The 19,556-nt window shown below is 40.8% G+C and overlaps 1 protein-coding gene across 1 annotated transcript in view; it reads right to left on the reverse strand.

Annotated features, from left to right (window-relative positions):
* The window catches only part of SEMA3A (semaphorin 3A), a 423,962-nt gene extending 418,039 nt beyond the window's left edge, over positions 1-5,923 (reverse strand). Inside the window, exon 1 of the mRNA XM_065423447.1 lies at positions 5,723-5,923. Within this exon, the coding sequence (XP_065279519.1) occupies positions 5,723-5,923 (201 nt within the window). The remainder of the gene's footprint in view (positions 1-5,722) is intronic.
* Positions 5,924-19,556: the final 13,633 nt, after the last annotated feature.

A 19,556-nucleotide genomic window follows, 5' to 3' on the forward strand; every position in this document is an offset into this window, starting at 1 on the left:
GGTTCTGATACCAGGCAGTCGTTTTGGAGTGATAAGTGCCTTATTTTATCCAGAACTCTCTTTTTATCCTTCAATCTGACCATCTTGGTATTAAACATTATTAAAAAAAAAAAAAGTGTGGGTCAAGCATTTAGGGCCCAAACCAAATAATCACTGGACATTAATGTTCTGGATCAAAGGCTCGGTTTCTATGCTGGTACTTAAAATGCTACCAGAGCTAACAGCTCATGCATCAAAACAGTGTTGATGTCCAAACTACAAAGAAAAAAAGTCCAAATAATTCTCAACATATTCATGCCAATACCACCACTGAAATGAATGGGACTAAGGCAAACAGAACTTTGCACAAAATCTGCTGTATATCAGTGATAATGATGATTGTGATTGTAGTGTAAATAAGGCTGGTCAGACTTGTAAACTACACTTACAAAATAGTTCTAGACAGGTGTCCAGGGATCTGACCAGCTTATTTAAGTATTATATATAAGTATTATATCACAGAGGATGGAGGACTCTTTCCAGTGAATTCTTATGGAAAATATTTCAGAACTAGAAAAAATATATTTGGTTCTGTTTTTTTCTTGTAATCTTCGCTAATATTCCAGTAATCTTTTGATGCTCATCAATAACACATTGCTGTACCCATAGGCACTATTTCTACATCTTGTCCAGTTTAGGAATTATTAAATATTAGCAGCCAGCAGTAACTGTATCAAAGGAGATAATATATGATTCATCAGGTCATGCAATATCTACAGCTTCCACAAGACCAGCAAATAGGAATAAAATTAAAGCCTTGTGTAAGAAAAGTTTCATCATATAAAATTCTCTGCCAGCATAATAGAATTAAGTTAGCAGAGAATTTGACCCAGTGATTTCATAATGAACTAACAAGTTTTTAATTTTACAATGAGTAAAGATTTACTAGCAATTTTTACTTCCCCTTGTATGGTTATTGCCAATTTATCTATGTATTACATATCTTACCAAAGGCTGGGTGAATTCTACACCACTGGAAATTTTTTAATCAACATTGGATGTTTCTCTAAAAGATTAACTCTAGTTCAAATAGGAATTAAATTAGGGAAGTCCCATGACCTTTGTTATACAGATGGTGAGACTATATGATCACAATGGTTACCTCTGGTCTTATATTCTATGATTCATACTTCCTCTACAGATACTAAACAGGAAAGTCATAGCCAACTTGCTCTGGGGCTGAGAAACAGTCCTCCTGGAATTAACATAGGCCAAAACTGTCAAATGTGAGTGCCTTAACTTGGATACCTAAATCTTAGAATCATAGAATATCAGGGTTGGAAGGGACCTCAGGAGGTCATCAAGTCCAACCCCCTGCTCAAAGCAGGACCAATCCCCAAGTAAATCATCCCAGCCACTGCTTTGTCAAGCCTAACCTTAAAAACCTCCTAAGGAAGGAGATTCCACCACCTCCCTAGGTAACCCATTTCAGTGCTTCACCACCCTCCTAGTGAAAAAGTTTTTCCTAATATCCAACCTAAACCTCCCCCACTGCAACTTGAGACCATTACTTCTTGTTCTGTAATCTGCTACCACTGAGAACAGCTTAGATACATCCTCTTTGGAACCCCCTTTCAGGTAGTTGAAAGCAACTATCAAATCCCCCCTCATTCTTCTCTTCTGCAGACTAAACAATCCCAGTTCCCTCAGCCTCTCCTCATAAGTCATGTGTTCCAGTCCCCTAATCATTTTTGTTGCCCTCCGTTGGACTCTTTCCAATTTTTCCACATCCTTCTTGTAGTGTGGGGCCCAAAACTGGACACAGTACTCCAGATGAGGCCTCACCAATGTTAAATAGAGGGGAATGATCACGTCCCTCGATCTGCTGGCAATGCCCCTACTTATACAGCCCAAAATGCCATTAGCCTTCTTGGCAACAAGGGCACACTGTTGACTCATATCCAGCTTCTCGTCCACAGTAACCCCTAGGTCCTTTTCTGCAGAACTGCTGCCTAGCCATTTGGTCCCTAATCTGTAGCAGTGCATGGGATTCTTCCGTCCTAAGTGCAGGACTCTGCATTTGTCCTTGTTGAACCTCATCAGATTTTTTTTGGCCCAATCCTCTAATTTGTCTAGGTCCCTCTGTATCCTGTCCCTACCCTCCAGCGTATCTACCACTTCTCCCAGTTTAGTGTCATCTGCAAACTTGCTGAGAATGTGTAAATCGATATTTACACACCTAAACAAAAGTGGCAATAAAAATAAACCACTATTCTCTGACAAAAAAATCAAATCATTTGCTTAGATGACTAACCATGGAGTTAGGTGCCTCATTTGAAGTACTCAAGTTTGAAAATTTTTATTACAGTATCTTTTTAATTTTATTTTTTTCATATACCCAGAAGAGCTTAAAAGTATAAGGGTTATTAATTCCAGTAGCTGATAAGTTGACTTCAAAAGCACATTGTCAAATGTTTACTAAATAATTATAACAACAACAACAAATAGTGTCACTGTACACATTGTTACATGGTCTGTTTTTTAGCCAGGGTAATGACAATGAATGTATGACCTAAAATGTATCCTGAATCACACCCTTGAAACCCCCTTGATGTCAACAGAGGTATAACTGAAGGCAGATTTTGGTCTTATGCCTATTGATGGAGTGCCACATTTTCAGTTCTCAAAGCAATCAGGGCACTGAAATTGATGCCAGTGGATGAGCATTTGAAGGAACCAAAACTTCTTTTTCAAAACAGGAGAAACAAGACAGAGCTGGTTATGAACATCTGTGCATGAGTTTGTGATGTGTGTGTGTGTGAGAGAGAGAGAAGCAGTGACGTTTAAGCAGTAAAACTCCACAAATCCAAAGTTCATAAAAGATACTTCAATAGACTAAACTGTTGAACAAATCAGGGAAGGAGCTAGATCCCTCATTTTTGGGAAGGCTGTCATGAAAAAAAGCCTATTTACCCAACACCATAATATGTATCCTATTGCTATTACCAAAGTTGGCAAATGAATCTCAAAGTTACAACTGGTTTCTGGCTCTTTGTTTACCAGGACCAGGGTTTGTTGTATTGGGGCTCCACATTAGAGAATACAGTTAGTTTTGGGTATGGTTTCCAAACAACTATTGCCAAATTCTGTCCTCAGTTACTATGCAAAACCATTGAAGTCAAGGCACAGATAGCCAATGGAGAGCATGAGTTATAACTGAGGGCAGAATTTGGCCATTATGTTTCCTGGGAAGCAGATAAGTTTATGTTAAAGCAGCAAAGGATAAATTTCTGTGGAAAATGCCTGATTTAGACATTTTTTGGGGGGGAGGGGGTTTCATTAAAAAAACCGTCTGTTTTGACTACGTACTGATTAGAATATTTTTATTCAAAAATCTGATGGTTCAGAATTTCACTTTTCTAAAAGAATATATACATACATAAAACACCAATGGTCAGAATTTGCACTATTGCCCACAATAAGTAATACCTTATTCTGTAAGTAATCTCACTGAAATGAATAGTTAAGTCATTTCAACTCATCATAAGGAAGGGGCAAAAATCTGGCCTCAAGGGAATCTTTATGGCCAAATCCTGTCAGTTTTACTAATGCTGAATAGAATCTTATCCAAAAGCAGTGTCATTGGGCCAGACCCTTGCGCCTTTATTCCCACTGAGTAGTGCCCTTATTCAACAAGAAGTTCCACCGAACTTGACGTGTGTAAAGGTGGAAGATTCACATTCACTGATTTCAATGTGAATACTCTTGGATCAAAATCTGTGGGCAGAATCTGGTCTTTAATAATTAAGGGCCCAATTTTACCAGGCTTACTCATATTGAATAGTACCTTACTCTGAGAGTATTCCCACAGAAATCAATGTGACTACTTTTGTAATAGGATAATACTCTGTGTGCAGAAGTGTGGCAGATTTGGGCCCTACGTCGTTGTGCATTTGACACGTAGTAAATCTGCAAGTTTGTGTGTAATTAATTAAAATCTAAGTTTTACATATATAAAAAGTGCATTGCTGACTCAAATTTTTAAATTCAAAGGGTCCCTGCCCATTGAGTTACACTGAAGGGAAATAAAATGCCCATTGCTATTTATCAGTGGTGCTGAAGAGAGATCCAGCCCTTTGAAACTCACTTCCTATTAATCATAGTCTGACCTCCTCATTAAGAGGCATTTGCTGGAGCTAGAGACTATCTGCTCTGTTAATATTTGTGAATCGTACTACTATATAGTGTTCATGCACTAGTGAAATTAGATTCTCTCCCTGTAGGGGGTAGGCATTGACCGCTATTTGATGCCAGCAAATGCAAGTCTAAATATTTTTTGTGGGATGCTGTCTTACCCCTCTATCCCCTCAACTTCAGCAATTTCAAATCACCATTGCTGTGTATAGAAGCTCACTGTAACTACTACTACCTGGGACTTTTCACAGCAGCAAAAGTAAGCCATTGTCATTATCAAAGGAATCCCTAGCAGCCTAAAGCAATGACTAATTGAAACAGCACTTACTATCCTGTCCAAGTGCAAAGAAAATAATTCTTTGAAAAAGGGAAGACTACTTAAAAGCATCTTATAAGCATAATAGTGCTGAGTCATTTGTTCCACTCTTATGACAACAGACACCAAGCCGAGTAATATTTCAAAATAAATAAAGCCTAACATGAGAACTGTCATCTCACTGGACTTTCCAGAAAATAGAATATCTTGAGACTTTCTGGTCTGCATTCTTTGTTTGTGTCATCATCTATTGGAGACTCCGGTGGATCCTTTTTTAATTGCACATTTATTTCTCACACAGAATGTTTTTATACATGCAACAGACACATTCTTTTACATTGGCTGACATTCCACCTGAAAGACCATCACAGCAAACTTGTTAACGTGCTTCAGGATACATGGTGCAGTAGTAAATAGACTCCCTATAGCAAAGTAAAATTGGGGTACTAGGCTCAAAGAATATGTGTGTGTGTTAAGATTAAATCTTAACTTCAAGTTCAAGCATAGTTTAACAGCAAATCCACAGTTGTAAATGCAAAGTAAATGCAATTTTAAGGCTGCTTTAAACCAAGCATGAAAGACCAAGAAGTCAAAGTTGAGATTCCATACATCTGGTTTTAATATACCGCTTCGTGCAGTTTAGACAAGTGACCTTCTTTTTTGCTTTTTAAACTTCACTATCAGTGTGGTTGCTCCAATACATTAATTTCAGCATCTGGGGTTATTTCGATCATATTTAAAGGAACAATTTAGTAAACAAATAATACAGCTTTCTTCAAAGTAAACTACTTTCATCTTTTAGACTCTAAAACCCCTGGCTGGCCACAACAAAGGGTTTAAGCATTTGCTTGTTAGTTTTTTACTCCTCCATTTAAAGCATATATTTTTTGCATTTTTGTAATAAAAATACATCATTAATTCTGCCCAGCAATGAAATTTATAGCATAGAGATCTAATTGGATAAAGAAATTGACTAAGATATAATATTATCATCAGTAATGCCACATTTTAGATCAGAGGTCCTCTTCAGACAAGGAATTCAATCTGAGCATTCAAGCAGCAGTGGCAATGCCAAGGCAAGGTGTAAAATGAAACAGGAGACTACCCACCGGGGACATGCATGCAAGCGTTATTCTGGTTCGTTTCTGAACCAGTCTTTAGAGGGTTCCTTCCAAAGTAAACACCCTTAATTAATTCCCAAGTAAAATAAGTAAAGGCAAATTTTCCACTTACTGTGTGCTGTGCTCTGTCCGTGCACTGAGAAGAGACAGTTCTGCAGCTCTCACCTACATCCAGGTTGCATTCTAAATTAGTCAGACATACAAGCTGGAGGAAGCTTATTGACTTTTTAACTGTGCAAAGAGCAACCCATCTCACTGCTGCTAGACAACCCTTCAGGACACAGTGCTGAACTTCAGCACAAGAGCACTGCATCTATTATCCCTGAGGCTCTACCATTTCACCTACACCTGGGCGGATCTATCAAGCTTCATCTCTATTAGAGCGATTTGACTCTGTGGTTTAAGGAGAGAGAGAGAGAGAGAGAGAGAGAGAGAGCTAGAAGGGCTTGCTGTTGTCACACTTGTTTCCTATTAAAGAGCCTTACGGTGGATTGAGTAATTGTGTACGAAGGTAGTCTGGCTGGCAGATGTGTGCAGCCCCAGTGGAGCACTAGATTCAAGGCAGATGGGTTGTACCAGGGCACAAACAACATTGAGAAAGGGAGGCGTGATTAAAACAGCAGGCCTCCGTTTTATGGTGCTGGAAATGGGGTAGCATGAATACTCCCAGGAACTGAAGTGCCCAGAAATGGGACTGGGCAGTCACAAGCAAATACAAAAAACAAGAACTGATAAAGCAGGGTGGATGTTCAGCCCGGCCAACTTACATGATCCTGTAATCATCACAATTAGCAATGGCTCTCTTGCCCCTCCCCCACTTTTTGCATCCACTTAATTAAAACTACTCCATTACTGCTGGTGTTAACAGTGTATTCAGAACAGAATCCTGTGCTACTGTACAACCTAAGGAATCACTGGGAAGTGGATTAGAACTGCTTCAAGAGGTGGTCCAATGCCAGGTCTGGTTCAGTTTAAAGGGAAAAGAGAGGCTGACTGGTGGGAGAAACTCTACAGTTAGCAGTTAGTTCTGAGGACGGTTGAAGTAGATCGTCAGAGAAGTGTACAAGGGGTCCCTTATTATACACTTCCGTATAACATACACTAGGTCAAACTCATCCCTGGTGGAGCCCCGCTGATATACACTAGGGAAGAACTTGGCTTACTGTCTCTCATAGAAGGATACTGAATCACGGCAAGCGCAGATTGCCTGAGGATCCCTGTTCTGACAACAATGCTTTATAATACTTCACATGTGTAACTCCTACCCAGGCCGGACAGCAGTCAAACATCCACTGCAGAAGTGACCCTCGGCTGCTCTGAGAGAGCAATTCACCTTGTTCAGAGGGCCCGTGCACAGGCTATTCACCACCGCTTATTATGAGGGGTTAAGTAGGACTTAAATGGTGCATACAGAGCTTGTGATGGCCCCCTGCACACCGATGAATGTGGAATGTCCCTTAGTGAATCCTTATTGCAGCATTCTATGGTAATGGCCCAAAACACTGAGCCAGATTCTCAGCTGGTGTAAGTCAATATACTTCACTGAAGGCAAGAGCTATGCTGATTTACACCGGCTGTAGCTTACAACAGTGTTACTACAGTATTTTGGGCTATTACTGTAGAGTACTCTAGTATATATTGCGCTATTGTGTTTAAGGGATACTCGTCCTTCAGACCTAGCAGCTGCATGATCAGGCCCTTTATAGTGGAAAGGGTTACACAAAAAAGTTTATGAATGTTTCTCCCACACAAAAATACTATATTTTTAATAGGTACATTCATACCCAAATAGCTGAAACTGCAAAGGGAACATTAAAATGAGCTGACTGGCCAAATAAATTTCTTTGTATAAGAATGTTCTTCCCACTCCACTTCACTGCATTGCTGTGGGGTAAAATGCCCTCTTTAAAATGTATTTTTCATTACCTCCTAGAGCTCTTTAATAAGCAGGTTATTGATATGAAACTATTCTTCTCTAATAACAAAGGGCCAAATGCATGGCCCTGTTCTTCCCAATTGTTATGTCTTATGCCAGCTCTATACCACAGGGATTAACCCCGGGGACTGTGAAAATGGAGGGTAGAAAAATTCCAAACCTGTCAGCACTCAGGACCCATGGAACTACTTGGAGAGCAGACCTCTACAGATCCTGAGTCTCTCTCATTTCCCGGTGCAGGGACTGACACTGCCACAGAGCTGCTGTAATCCTTATAGAGCTGTTATGGGGTCCCAGCTTATCCTTTTAAAACAGAAACTTTCCCTTGTGGGGCAAGGAGCTATTCTGGAGCTGTCAGCCTGAAGTTCCATCATCTAGCATGTGGCCTTTTAGATTCTCCCTGGCTGCCTGTCAGTCTGATTCGCCTCTCAGTTTTACCAGTGCAGCTCTGTTAACTTCAGGCTCGGTGCCCTCCTGACATCTCCCAGAGTCCTGAAGGAGCAGGAGCTGCGGGCTATGGAATTGTTCCATGGCCACCCAGCCTGGAACAGAAGTTCCCTGCCTCAAAATATAAATCAAGTCTTGAGTGTGGAGCTGGTAACGATTTACTTAGGTAATTGTGACCTTTTCTGGAGATTCTCTTGCACCTCTTTTAATAGCAAGGCTTTGACTGTCAGCAGAAAGAAAGCCCTTGGGGTAGAGAAGTGTCTTCTTGTTTGTTTATGGATTTATTGGTTTGTTTGTTTTCTCATATAAAATTCCATTTGGGTTTAGCCAACATAGAAACTGTTAAAAATAGGCAGTTGCCTTCTTCAGCAAAATGTCTGCAGCATGCCAAAATAATAACTGAACAGAACATTCTAGAGAGCTGAGCTCGTGCCCTCAATTGAGGGGATTCCAGGTATGGAACAAACTGCCAAAGGAAAGCACTGCAAACCCTTTTTATTTGAGAAAGCTTTTCCACCCAAGTGAGAGGAACAGGCACGACATCAACAGTTCCCTACTTTAATGTTTTGATTGATTTAGTTTTGACGTGTATATTATCTTAACATATTAATTCAAGTATGTTTATAAATATTCTTAATATTTTATTTTATACGTTTTTGACATTATCAAAATGAAACAATTCACCATTATCAAAATGAAATGGTTCAATTTCACAATTTTGGGGAATCTCCATTCTGTGGAAAAATTTTACTTTTCATGACAATTAGGAATGAAAACAAATTTCAAACGGATAGAATGTGCCATGGAATGGAAATTCCATATTCCCACCTGTTCTCCTGGAAAAGGAGAAGAGCCCAGACTTCAATAAATCCACTATTCATTCATTATTGCCAATTTAACATGGAGGAGGCTCAGCTACTAAGATAATGGACAGCAGTACAAAACTCTAAGCTAGTTAGAAAAATATGTATTAGGGAACAACATTCAGAAATGCCTTTGACAGCAATTCAAGCAGGGACTGCTATTGACGTGGCTAGTTCCGTCCTGGGCCTTCACTGGAAGAAGAGTTGCTTGGAGAGGATCAGTAAAAGCCAAAGATGAATCCACAACACTTTGGCTAGGAACACAGGAATTCCCATACTAGATCAGACTTGCTGATTCCAGTATCCTGTTTCTGACAGTGGACAATGGCAGATGCATCACAGGAAACACCATTAATGGAGTAACTAGCCCACAGGGAAAATTTCTTGTTAACTGTCATCAGTTAGTGGTGTTCTTTTGCCTTGAAGGAGGCAGCATGATGTCCTTCATACATTTTTATCTGAGCTAAGGTAATGCAGGATATACTTATTATTCACATATATAACTAACCTTTGTTTTAACTCTTCTAATCTCTTTTCCTCAATGATAGCAGACAGTTTCAGAGCTAATTTAGCTTGGTGTAAAAAGGCAGTTCTTTTCCAAATTTATTGCCTGACAGTTTCATTGATTGTCCCATTTTTCTTGTAGTGTATTAAGTATTATGTGAAATGGTGACAGGAGCTCTTTAGTATTTACTTTCTCTATAGCATTTACTATTTAGTATACCTCTATTATGCTTCTCTCTAAAGTAACTGTGCCTTATCTTTTCAGTTTCTCTTTTCATTTGGAAGCCTGTCCATGCCTCCAATCATTTCCCACAACCATTTATGTACTCCTTCCATTTCTGCTACCTCAATCCACCACAGTGTAACTGCCTGCCCTAACCTGGAGGCTGCACTGCCATAGACTGTTTGTTTGCTTTGCCCCATCCAGGGGCTGCAGTTTGCTTACTTCTCTGCCCTTCCCAGGGGGCCAATTCCCCTCCCCAAGTGCTGCTGCCTGCCCCAGCCAGGAGGCTGTAGGGCTCTAGACTGGCTGTTCATTTTGCCCAAGCCCAGAGGCTCCAGGGCTCCAGACTGTTTGATTGTTTTGCTCACCCAGAGACTACGGATTATTTGCCTAAGTGAACCCGTCAGGGGGCTGGGACCCACTTGGCCAAAATCACCCACTTAATGGGGGGATCCCAACGACGGGGTGAATCAACTCCATACTGAGCCAATGGGGGCACCCTAGCTCGGCACAGGGCCCCCATCACAATGCGTGCAACTGATTGTTCCTTCTGAAATGGAGTACTTTGCATTTGTCCTTATTGAATTTCATCTTATTTACTTCAGACCATTTCTCCAATTATAATCCTATCCTCCAAAGCATTTGCAATGCCTCCCAGCTTGGTATCGTCCGCAAACTGTACTCTCTATGCCATTATATAAATTATTGATGATTTTCTCTGCACACCAGGTTTTCCCCAGTTCTCTTTCTTCCCTTTCTCCCACATTCTCTCTGTCCACCTCATTTTGATGTTGCTCCTTTTCCCCACCATGTTTCTCCTCCTCTTGTCTTCTTTGTATTTTTTTGCCACTTTTCCTCTGCTCTAGTCTCTGGCTCCTCTTTACAAGGGTGTAATGTACAATGGGATGAATTCTGAGTTTTAATCAATTCTTAATGTAGCAAAATCTTACTGAAGTCAACTAGAGCTTGTGTAAGTAAGGGTTGAATACAAACTGATCGAAGACCTTAAAATTTAACCCATTGGATTCTTTGTATTGGCACCATCCTGATATTGCTCTGACACGCAAGCAGCTGCAGAACTGGATTCTATTTTATATTAATGATTCCAAAATACGTAATGGAAAAAGTGTTTGTAAATTACACCCATTGGCAATGTGAATGGGACATACACATAAATAGTTTTGGATTGGAAAGCGCAAGATTGGCTTTTGCTACATCATCTTCTTTGCAACTACGGAGAACATGCCAAAGCATTAATTTTCATTCTTTAGAGAATTTGTTGGTGAAAATTACTGTTTTGTTCTGGAACACTATTAGAGGATAAAAAGAAAAAAAAAAAGCTCGCACAGGGAATATTTTCATCAGGCTTTACCACTGTCTCTCGTGGAGGTACCTGAGGGATTTACTTCATTCATGGTGTAGAAGTTCCAGCATGACTATGTATAGAGGGGTTTTTATTGCTCAGCAATGAATTTACTGGTAGAAATAAATATTTCTGTAGTGATTTATTACCATGTTTTTAGCTTTGATGATAGCCCTGGGTTGCAAAATTCCTGACACAAGTTGCTGCATCAGAAAAATGCAGATCCCAGAATTAAAAGAATTAAAGAGAACACTTTTTTTTTTTACATTTATCAGAAACTAGATGTATAATCCCTCTGCTCCTTCAGCTTCCTCCATTAAAGTCACTTCCGTTTCCAGTAGTGATGGCTGATGCTCAAAATAAACGGTGCATTAGGTTGCCAGGTTGGGCAGCAGATGCCCCACCCACCAGTTAAATGCACACACCCCCCCTGGGGTTACAGAGCCCATCAGAGTACCACACTCATCTTGCTGGCAAAAAGGCCCACCTCACCAGTCCAGTGTCCTCCTCTAGAGAGTAGAACACCCCACCCAGCAAAAATATCCCCACTCTGGGCAGCCGACCCCTGATCAAGGGATTTCCCACCAAGCAGCAGATCCCTTACAACACCCACAGAGCTTCTTCACCACACCTATTATTTCCCTCCTGCATCAGCAACCAGGCTAGGCAATGGCATAAGAACCCACCCACCAGCTCTACAACTTCGGAGGATCAAATTACTTTTATCCTGGGGCTGGCTAAGAACTAGATTACACCAGCAGTGTGATAGAACAGTCACACCACACTGGAGAAGCTGGCCTGTTCTATCTAAGTGCTAACACAGCCCAACCTGTAAAGTTAGCATGTTTGTTCTGATGTGATCACAGTACCGAGGAGACAGTGTGGACGTGTAAATAGAGCCACTCAGGAAAGCTGGGGTCTGTTCCTGGCTCTGCCAGTGGGTGGCAGAGGCACTACTGGGTGATCTTGGGCAATTCACTTCACCACTCTGTGCCCCAGTTTTCCCATCTGTAAAATTGGGATAATGATAACGACCTCCTTTGCAAAGCGCTTTGAGATTTAACAAAGTGTGGCATTATTACATTACAAGGTGGTCGTGATGCAAGCCTTTATCCGTCCCTCACACCTTTACTTAAATGCTTATTTTAGTCAGATTTAACTATCCCACTTTTTTACATGTAGATTTTACATTCTATTAAATGGATTTCTGTATTTTTCAACAGTGAATTTTCCCCCCAATAATTCAGGGAGAGAAATTACTGGCCAGATCCTCAGCTAATGTAAATGGGGACAGCTGAACTGAAGTCAGTGGAGCTACGCTGAATTACATGATCTGAGAATATGGCCCACAAATGGCTATGGCCCTCCTTAATTGCTTAGTCACATATAGGAATTAATCATCTTGCTAACTCTCTTCCTATTTGATATAGGGCTTTTCAGAACTGCCTCTTTGAAGACATCAAGGAAAGCCTGTGATGACTCTTGAATCTAAATTGATGATATTGACATTTCTGTGAATTGATAATCTTCATCAGTTTTAAAAGCAAATTATGTTTCCTTGAAATCAATGAAAGTTAGATACCAAAATCTGGTCCTTTGTAACTATGACACTCTCAAAGTTTTGCAACCAGACCAGAAAACTTTGATTATGATCATTTGGCAGCATTTCCACAGGAGCCTGAAGGAAGATGGAAAAACTAAAGCAAATGTTGAGACCCTTTCAGACAGGAAGTTTCAATGGAAATGGAAGCTGTTTCTTATTGTCCAAATTCTCATTCTACAATAATTCCATATTTCACAGTGGCATATTACATGTGTCATTTTATTTATACCGTGGAACTATACAAGGTAAATACAACCTATTTAGTAAGTCCAGATTTTGCTATGAGCACAACTTAAAAGCACAGGAAGTTCAATTTCTTTAACTTAACATCCACTTCTCTCTCCATTCATAATTTAGTAGCCTGTTATTACCTGGGTTCCCACAGAGGTTTCCCCATCTGACCTCTGCCAGCTGAGCTGTTCTTATAAAGTGCTACTGTGAAAGTGGTTGGTTCCTGCTTCATATTTACCCTCCTCCTCCTCCTCCTCAATTATCTTAAATTTGCTCTGTCTGCGTATTCACCCTTGGCCTCTTCAGCCTCGTCCCCTCTGGCCTCTCCCATCACTTCTTACTTCTCCATCTGGCGCAGACAGGAAAATGGTTTGGGTTTTGCAAAATCTCATTCGGGAACAAAATCCAAAATAATCCAAAAGCTCATAGTTTGGATCCAGTGTTAATTTTATCTTAACCCTAACAGTTACGAGGGAGGTTTGATTGAATGGATCCAATTTTGGCCCTTCCACACTGTATGCTAAAGGACCCTGATGGAATAATCTTCCTTTCCTGCTCTGACCATGTCAGCCCCACCTCAAGTCCATGCACTGGCTTTCTGCTTCAGGCTCTACATCCTCATTTTCAAGGCTCTTCATATTGTTATTCTTGCATATATCTCTGTTCTCATTTGATCCTACACTCTTCCTTGTTCCTTACACCTCCCCTGCTTTTACCTCCTAACTTCTCCATCCACCCCTTATCCCATTCACAATTTGGGATTGTCTTCTTCTGTAGTTTCTCTTAGGACTGAGGCAGCCTCCCACTGCTTGTGCTCCAAGCACTGTCTCATTTCTCTTTTTTCCAATTCCCCTCTCTCCTTCTTCATATCTAATATATCCATCATCACTGCAGAATCTTTGTGCTTCAAAACACTCTTCTTTCATATACTGATCGCCTCACCAATAATATTTCCACATCCTCTTGCCTGTGGATTATTTTCTCATGCATCATCTTCTCAGAGCCTTCAGTCCAACAAGGCCTTACCCACTAGAGCTAAAGATGCTACTGCTTTAGCTATAAGTAATTAGCAGACTCGTATTAATTGGGCCAGCCACTAAAGCAACCTGCACTGAGAGACAGAGCATATATTCTGAGAACAACACAACTGATTGAGTACAGAAAGCTAAACAAGAAAGAAGGTTCTCTCTTTCCAGGCAGAGCAGCAACAACATACATAACAGGGATGGCATTTGTTGGCCCTTCTGTTCTCCATCATATAGAATTCTGGCTATGATGCCATCCAGAAATCTTCTTATTGAAATCTGTGACTGCTTTTCATAGATTTATAGGGTCAGATTCCAAGGCCAGAAGGGAACATTGTGATCATCCACAGGCCATAGAATTTACCCCAAATATTTTTTTTATCTTTTAGAAAAACACTTAATCTTGATTTAAAAGTTGCCAGTAATGGAGAATCTACCATGATCCTGGAATAATTGTTCCAATGATTAATCACCTTCACTGTTAAAAATGTAGGCCTTATTTCAAGTCTGAATTTATCTAGCTTCAACTTGCAGCCACTGGATCATGTTACACCTTTCTCTGCTAGACTGAGGAGCCCATTATCAAATATTTGTTCCTCATGTAGGTGTTAAAATATAGATATTTCAGGCCTGCCTGTAAAGGCCTATACTTTAAGAACTTAGGTGTATTTTTATCACTTAGCTAGTTATAGAGGTATAAAAGAAAGAATCAAAATCACAGTCTGTCTGCGTATGGGCCTTCTCTCACTAGGACAGTCTGAGGCCTTGTTCGTAGGCTAAGGCCTTTGGCTAAGCAGCAGGGGCAGCCATAAGCTGGGAAGCGTAGTGTCACATCCTCTCATTCCAAACCAGTCACACTGAAATAAGATGATATTGGGCTGTTAGGAAGATGATCCTGTCCTGATAATGCCCATCACCACCAGATAAAGAAACAGATCTTAAGATGGTTAAAGAAAACTTAGTCTGATAGCATCCTGCCTGGCAAGAAATCACTTATCAATGGTTGTGAAACCCTCATTTCTGTATTGTTTTATCTTTATGGCCCCCACTTTTCTATTGTTAATCTGTCTGGTGCTCTAATTGTTTCAGTCTGCTGTATACTTAATTTTGCTAGGTGTAAATTAGGGTAGTGGGATATAATTGGTTAGAGAATTATGTTACACTGTGTTAGGATTGGTTAGATAGATTTCAGTAAAATGAATGGTTAAGGTATAGCTGAGAATATTACTATATAAACTGGGGTCAAACAGGAAGTGGAAGGGAAATTGGAATCATGCTTGCTAAGTGGGGGGAACGGGAATAGGGAATGGGGAACAGGGACACAGGCAAGGCTCTGTGGCATCAGGGCTGGGAATGGGGACACGGGGTAAACGCTCTGTGGCATCAGAGCTGTGAAGGGGGACATAGGGTAAATGCTCTGTGGCATCAGAGCTGTGAAGGGGGACACGGGGTAAACGCTTTGCGGCGTCAGAGCTGGGAAGGGGGACACGGGGTAAACGCTCTGCGGTGTCAGAGCTGGGAAGGGGGACACGGGGTAAATGTTCTGTGACATCAGAGCTGGGAAAGGGACACTGGGGAACAGGCTCTATCGGCATATAGAGATAAGCCCAACTGGTATGAAGGGCTTCGGAATATGCTTGCTCGGAAACTAACCCCAATAAACATTGCATTGTCTGTGCTTGGGACTTCTGGTCTTTTGCTGCTTGCTGTCTGCATGACAAGAACCAGGGAAGTGGGAGGGTCAAGGGGAAAGCCCTCTAACAATAGGTACTTATAAACTGCAATCAATTCACCTCTTAATTGTCTCTTTGCTAAGATAAAAACATTCAGTTCCTTGTCTTTGTCACTATAAGCCTTATAGTATAAGGCATGTTTTCCAATCCATTAATCATTCTCATGGCTCTTCTCTGAATCCTCTCCAATTTATCAACATCCTTCTAGAACTGTGAGCACCAGAACTGGACCCAGCACTCCAGTAGAAGTTGCACAGTGGTAAATACAGAGGTAAAAATAACCTCTCTATTCCAACCTGTTTATTCATCCAATGATCATATTCACCCTTTTGACCACAGCATCACACTGGGAGCTGATGTTCAGCTGGTATCCACCCTCCTCTGCTCTCCCAAATCTATGTCTCCACACTGCAGCAAACCATTGTACGATGTGGCATATATTACACTTGTCCTGCTAAGACACAAAGTCGGTGTCATCAGATGGTTTAGAGTTTTCATCATATGTATTGCTAAAATGTGAGAGATGCACAGCATTCACAGAGGCACTGGTTAGTTCTCTTTTTTATTGTTTGTATTGCAATAACAGAGAGGCCCTATTGTGGTAGGTGCTCTACAAACACAGAGTACAAAACAGTCCCTTTCCTGAAGATTTTACAATCTAACTTGTCAAGATCATTTCATCAGCACTTGTAACGTGTTTTGAAGATGCAATGTATTTTAAAAATTGCTAAACGGTCATTTTCAATATGAACATATTAAATCCACTATTAAAAGAACCAAGTGTCTGGCACTGAGATGCCATGAAGGTGGGAATATGAGAGACCGGCCTCGTCTACATGGGGAAAGAAGGGCTATTTTGTACTGAGCTATTGCGCACTAACTGTTGCAGATTAGATATTCTGCAATAACTGAATGCATGTAGCCAGCTGTTTCCTACTTCAGTTGGATCACTGAGACCAAACAGCAGGGACTTTTTGTGGAGTAAGCATGCAGCATTCTGGGTGGGTATCTCATGGTGTGTTGCGTAACTGCAGGGTTCTGTGCATCCTGGGACTTTTCTCACAATGCATTGCGAGATACATAGCCTATGCCAACCATAAGCAACTGTAATTCTGAGACTTGGAATCAAACTCAAGAATGCCCATGACTACTGTCTACCTCCCAGTATTCTTTACCTTTTTGTGAGCACAGTGCCATTTTCAAACTGCTGTCAACCAGCATGGATAGAACAATGCTCTGTGCTGTGAGCCTGACAACCTCTAATTTGCAGAGGCTGGTGGAGATGTATTCGAGATCTCGTCACTGTCTTGGCTTGTGGTTTGGAAGTCAGCTGGTGCCAAGAGGAAGAGAGGAGGATATCAAGCAGCTACTTATGGATGAAATTTTCTTGGAGCAGACTGACTCAGTGCAGCACCATTTCTGGGCTCAGGAAACAAGTGCTGACTGGTGAGAAAACATTGCAATACAGACCTGGATGACCAGCAGAGTGTGCAGAATTTTAGGATACCAAAGGTAACTTTCTTGAAGATACGCACAAAACTCACCCCAGAGCTGCAGCAGCGGCACCAACATCAGAGCTCCTCTAAGCATTCAGAAGTGTGTTGCAATCACCATCTGGAACCTAGTCACCCTAACTGAAAGCTCATGTGAGGTTTCTATGGTGTAAGTGTTAAAACTTCAATCTCCGCATTTATATCATACTCATCACTGCAGCATTTGGTTGAATTACATAGCTTTCTACTGGCACATTTCATATTGGAGAGCATATTTATGTAGCATAATTCACACTACTACACAACCCAATGTTGCTACTGCATTATGCAGTTCTAGAGAACAGCAACAAAAGACAAAGATCTGCTCTTAGGCCTGGTCTACACTAACCCCCACATTCGAACTAAGGTACGCAACTTCAGCTACGTGAATAACGTAGCTGAAGTCGACATACCTTAGTTCGAACTTACCGCGGTTCAGACGCGGTCCACACGCGGCAGGCAGGCTCCCCGTCGACTCCGCGGTACTCCTCTCGCCGAGCTGGAGTACCGCAGTCGACGGCGAGCGCTTCCGGGATCGATTTATCGCGTCCAGACCAGACGCGATAAATCGAACCGGGAACTTCTATTGCCAGCCGTCGAACTACCACGGTAGTGTAAACCTGGCCTTAGAAAATGAACTTGCTTTCCAAGATAGAATAATTGAAGCTCAGGAAACTTATAGTACATCGTTTTTGTTTATGTCAATTCTCGCCACCTATCAGGATTTAAATCTTTACAGTCTATCCAAGATCCAGCAAAGGTGTTGTAAGAATAACATTTCCAGGAGGTTACCTAATATTATAAAAGGCTCTCACTATGTCTCAAGTGATCTGCTGTAACATTTTACTACTCTGCAGCTACATCTTTCCACATGTAGATTTATACAAGCTGTTTTAATACCCCCAAAAACGAACATTCAGTGCACAATATATCACTGGTATATCACTCCCATTGAGAAAAATCACTGCTGTATATTGCCAAAAGTCATGAAATTCTTAACCTCAAGCTCTGTTCTTAACTCTCATGAAAATGACAGTTCATTGAAAACTTGACTGTGTATATTTTACCTAGAGTTCGTAAAATTTTATATTTCTGAAGGGCCTGCCCCTTTTAGTACAAGATTCACTAGGGTTAGATAAGTGAAATACTAAAACTGTGTAAAGGGATCAAGGATAAATGAAAGTAAAGGGTTTATTTGAAACATTACACACACCTATCTACACATGCACACGCAAGGACAAGAGTTGTAATGCCTGCTATAAGTTACTCCTAAAACAAACATGGGGAATCAGATACAAACTACCAGTATGGAAAAGAAAAGTCTCAGATGTTTGATGTCCGATCTAATTATTTGTACGCGCAGGCTTGCAACTTTTCGTATCATTGCCATAACATGTAGAAGAATGAAATTTAAAAGAGAATGGATACAATGTTAGCAGTGAGAAGAAAAGAATGCTTCCTAAGTGTGTGCTGTGCATTTTCTCTTTTTAGTCCCTTCCCTCTTCTTTTCCCTATAATATCCTCATGAATCCATTTTACATAAAGAAACTGACATATGGCAAATAATGACCCTGCCTCAGGGATGACAAACTCACAGCTGTGCAGCACACCTACTGTATCAGCACAAAGCTGTCTGAGGTTTGAGGAAGATCACCCACAGATGTTGCAGAGAGAGTTTATCAGTCCTTCTCATTTCCTTCCTGGTTCAGCTTTATCATCTGGATGTAAATCAAAGAGGCAGGTAATGGACATAAACTGGGATAGGCAGATTCCTTTTAAAGAAACTCCACACTAGCTCAATAGGTTTTAGAATACCACCAGTAACTCTGAAAATGCATTCATTTACTTAGCTCATGATGACAGTTCAACTACAGCAATTTTTGCCAGTGCTTAATTCTGTATTCTTAGGTTATTAGAGCTGGTAAAAAATGCCAACCATTTTTTGTGGGAAATTTAGAAACATTTTTTTTTAAATTTCCTGTAACACTTTTTAAATGAAAAACTGGAACCCAAAATCAGAAAGCTAAAAGATTTCATGACTACAGTAATGGGTACAGAATAATTTTTTTGTACTGTTTCCTGTGTCTTCTGCACTTCCTGCTGTTTCATGAAAATTATATGCCCTGCCTATGGGAGTTTGGACAGCAGGAGGATAAAATAGATTGCAGGAAGGATGTTCAGTGATGTTGTGTATGTCTGCATGTGAATCTATCTTAGGTAATTATATGGCCCCCGTTACCATAGTATTCAAGCACCTCGCAATCTGTAATGTATCTATTCTTACAACACCCCTGTGAGATAGAGAAGTGCTATTACCACCATTTTACAGCTGGAAATTGAGGCACAGAGATACTCACTGTATGTCTACACTGCAGTATAAATCCCATGGCAGCAAGTCTCAGACCCCAGATCTACAGACTCGGACTCATGGGGCTCGCGCTACAGCACTACAATCAGCAGTGTGGCTATCTGGGCTCAGGCTCTGA

This window comes from Emys orbicularis, chromosome 1 (genome assembly GCF_028017835.1).
Source record: "Emys orbicularis isolate rEmyOrb1 chromosome 1, rEmyOrb1.hap1, whole genome shotgun sequence".
In the NCBI taxonomy this organism is placed as follows: Eukaryota; Metazoa; Chordata; order Testudines; family Emydidae; genus Emys; species Emys orbicularis.